Here is a 4,355-nt window from a genome sequence, read left to right as displayed (position 1 = left end):
ATGAAATCTTAATTTTAGAAAAAACATTCCACTCAGCTATTTCAGAAAATGAACCTGATAAGAGGGTTGAATCAGAAGGTGAACCATTTAATTTTTTACCTCAACTCAACATCAACTGAAGAAAGTAATCATAAATATATCATAATATGATTATTCACTAGAAGCAAGGAATTTAGTGGGCTAGATTAAGGAGAAGCGCTAGAAAACCAATAAATCTATGATTATCTTTTTGTGCAAGAGTCTCCAGTATGTTCTACAACTTCCAACCATGAATTTGCATATCCATGAGTATAATAATGCTCATGTTCCAAGTCCAAAGAAATTGTGTGGGAGAAGTAAACATAATTCATACTTGGATATACATTGAGTGGGGTTGAAACGACATATAAAGAACTCCAAAATGTTATTGGGAGGCATGACACTTGCTTTGTTTTGAGTAAAAAAACAACATAATCAAAGAGTTACACTTTAGCAATAATAACTTATCAACACAATTAAGTAAAAGGAGCTAAAATATTAAAGTCATATCATGAATTCATAGGGAGGGTTTGCTACAAGAAACAGGATTCAGTTTATCCACATCCCTAGGCAGCAGAAGATAACACTTAAACACACAGGCTCTGGACATAGACTGTTTGACTTCAAATCATGATCCCCATGAACTTAGACAAGTTGCTTATTAATCTCTTCTGTAAAGGGCATAAATAATAATGGAAAATTAATGGTATTCAACAGCTGTTTGATTAGTATTGTGAGAAAGAAAATTTGTTACATTTTTAAACCTCAAAATATATTTCATATTTGCTTGTGTTTGAGAAAAACAGAAGGATAAATCCAAAAAACAAAATAAAACTGGGTTCCTACTGGAGATGATCTGTCCACCTTAAACACTGTATGAGGTGCAAACCTAAAAAACTAAGCTCAAAACCTCTGCAGGACACAAGTAGGCCCTATGTAGTCTTCCAGGCCTGGGGGAGAGAGGGCCAATCCACCTGCCCGAGCTCAATCAAAAACACCTGATGTCCATGGCCATAAAACAGTGACAAACCAAAGGGGCACCAAGTCTTACTAAAATCGCAAGCCGGCCTCCATGCAGGTCAATTCTTTGTTGGATGAGGTGGTCACTGGGTCACTGCTCGCTTTTTCTGCCTAACAGAGGAAATGGGCCATCCTCCCTCTTAGAAGATACCACCTGGGCCTCTATAGTTCTTAACACACCACGCTGAGCACAAAACCAAGAAATTACCAGACATGTAAACAAGTAGGAAATGCAATCAATAGTTCAGGGTAAAAATAAACAAAAAATCTGAAATGATGACCATGTTAAGGAAAAGATATGAAAAGAAGTACCAAAATGGATTTAAAAATGGAGAACTACAATAAAAAATTTCAATCTATATGAAAAAAATGAGGTGAACATTCTAGATCTAAAAAATAAAATATCTTCATTAAGAATTCATGGAATGTTTTAAAAGAAAAGCAGAAATATCAAAGGACAGGATCAGTGAATTCTAAGACAGAGTCCATAGAAAATACCACACTAAGGACTAAAGAGAAGGAAGAATGGTAAGAATAGATCACAGCATACGAGACGTGGGGGTCCACGTAAAGGCCGATGATGAAGGGACCTGGAGTCCCAGAAGAACAGGGAGAGGGACAGAAGCAACACAGAAAGAGGTGATGGCCAGGGAGTTTCCAAAACTGAAGAAAAACCACCTCCACATTCAAGAAGCTCATTAACCCTGATAGAATGAACACACGCACACATATGCACACACACATGCACACGCACACACGCGCGTGCACATAAGTCACAATATAATCAGTATTGAAAACCAAAGACAAAATCATAAAAGCAGGAGGGGTGGAGGGAAGACACGTTACCCTTAAAGGAACAGCAGGTTAAATATAAAATATAATGTGGGAAAATGAAATTCTCTCTGTTCTATCAGGGATAGAGGGAGACTGGATTTAAGATGGTATATCTGAATCTGATTAAAGAAGTTCTTATAGGCAATTTACTAAGAAGATTGTTTGCTGTACATTAGAAAATGTACACCTCATTTAAATTTTACAACCTTCTGAGATAAATATTAATACTGCCTCCTTTCACGCACAGAAACTGCAAGCTACTTTCTAAAGGTCCCACGGTTCCCGAGTGGAAGAGCTGAGACGAGTCCAGACTGAAACACTGCTTAGGCTCTCGAACACTCGGCCGTGCTGCTTCTCTCACAGAGAAGAAGGAAATAAGGACAACGGCAGAAGACAGAGGTTTCCTAAACAAAAGTTAATAGAATAATATACAAAGACTAAGGTCAACAAAATAAAGGAAAAGAAATAATTATGGAAAAACACACAAAGGGTACCTCAAAACTATAGAGAACAGAGAATAAAGTTTTTAAAAAGTTAAAATAAAAACTACTAGGAAAAAATAAAACTGTGAAACTATGAACTGTGATCACTCCTGATCCAACCAATGGTATGAACGTAAATACAGCATGCGACCAAATCACATTATTTACTTCTTTCTCTACCTGCTAACAGTTGAACACTAAGAACAGGGTATAACTGTATAAGCCTATTCAGCTTTAAAACACACATGAATTTCACAGCAGAATCCTAATGAATCCTAAGACAACCTCACAGTATGTCAAGTGGTGAGGTTACTAATAAAAAAATTACATCACCTTTGATGCTTAAAATATAAAACTTTTATCTCTAAGCTTTAAGATGCCCAAACAAACTGTTTTCTCTCCAATTTGCTTTCCAGATAGAGGCCGCTGCAGTGCCCTCTTCGTCTTCCTGACCGTTAACTGGCCTACCGAAAGCTTGGCCTTCATCCCCTCTCCCTTCCTCCCAGCTTCGGTGCCTTGATGGCAGGACAGGCCCCTACCTTCAACCTGGCCTGTGCCTTCAGCTCTAGGAGGACACACGCAACTACCCGCTCCACCTCTCCACGTGTCTGTATGACAGTATTTCAGGCCTATCTGTTGATTCCCAAAGACAGCTCAAAATGTGTCCCCTCGGTCCCTTCCATCTCAGCTAAATGCACTATCATTCGCCCCACTGACTCCTCCCTTTCACTCAAATCTCACAATCCCGCAGCCAGTGCCGACAGCGCTGCCGTCAGTCTTGTGCAAATCTGACCACTCCCATCACTGTGGTCCAAACTCCCGTCACCTCGCACTTGAACTAACTGACTTCCTTCCTTCTTCCTGACACGACCTTTGGGCTCAGACCACTGAGCGCCACATCCTGAGTATACCTGAAGATTCTCACAAAGGTACATGAGCACAGGTTGTATAAAATTACTGATTCCTCAACCTTAACTCCATCTATAGTCCTTTGTTTTATTGATAAGCCTAAGAAAGCTCTTGAAGTAGCACCACATGCCAGTTCTCCTTAACCGCCTTTTTATTTCATAATTGCCTTTCTCTCACTTAACAAAAGAAGGGCATTCTTCCCACCCATGCTCTACCTTGCTCCAAAGTGGTAAAAACCACTGGGGCACCAAAAAAAAAAAAAACTAGCATTATTAAAAAAGCCCTTCTAACGTGGGGTGCCATAAACCTGGGGTAGAGATTTCGGTCTTTCCTAGTTTGTAAATATTTCTACAAAGAGAAAATCATTACATTAGATAGATACAGGGAACTTGGCCTAAATTGAGACATTCTAAATTCAGGTATACTGCAGATGGGATACTGAGAGTAACGACAATTTTTGCTTAAAGTTCTAGCTTCATCCATCCCAAATAATTATCAGTGAAGGGTATCACTTCTAACTGAGAGCAACATATAAGAGAACAGGTAAGAAATACTGAAGAGTAGAACTTCGTTTCACTCGGTTAAAATAAAACTCATGGCACAGATCCGTGCCTTTTCTAAGAGTGGGATTACTCAACTTTTGGTTGTTGGTTTTTCCCTAAAAGAATCGTGGCAAATAATTTGTCATTAAACACACCCTATCTACAATTTTACTATTACGTGTTAGGAAAAAGTACTCTTGTTCACTCACGGCTCAGTCTATATTTGCTACATATTTTTTGTAATTTCAAAGAGGATGAGGTGAAAACTCTACATTTACTTCCCACGGACCAATATTATATGAGTAAAAGAAACATGTCTCAGAGGTAATTTATCATTTTTATTTTCTTGAAAGAGGAATGTTATCATTAGCTTTTACCCAAAGAACATTGGTGACTATCAGTTTTGCCTAAATGCACGTGTCTATCCACTCGGTGCCACTCACCTAGCACTTCTCTGCTTATTTATTCATGCCTGTCACGTACTTACTAGAATTGGAGTAACTTTAAAAAATGTAGCAGATTCTCCCATAACGTAATATAAACAATACAT

General features: G+C 38.5%; 1 protein-coding gene across 1 annotated transcript in view; it reads right to left on the bottom strand.

Annotated features, from left to right (window-relative positions):
* Positions 1-4,355, bottom strand: part of ZNF407 (zinc finger protein 407) — a 506,579-nt gene that overhangs the window by 264,662 nt on the left and 237,562 nt on the right. The window contains exon 5 of the mRNA XM_012648891.1: positions 3,571-3,611. Coding sequence (XP_012504345.1) covers positions 3,571-3,611 — 41 coding nt within the window. The remainder of the gene's footprint in view (positions 1-3,570; positions 3,612-4,355) is intronic.

Source organism: Propithecus coquereli, unplaced genomic scaffold (assembly GCF_000956105.1).
Source record: "Propithecus coquereli isolate 6110/MARCELLA unplaced genomic scaffold, Pcoq_1.0 Scaffold296, whole genome shotgun sequence".
Classification (NCBI taxonomy): Eukaryota; Metazoa; Chordata; class Mammalia; order Primates; family Indriidae; genus Propithecus; species Propithecus coquereli.
Note: the sequence above shows the minus strand (reverse complement) of the source record. Positions and strands in the feature narration are given on the sequence as shown.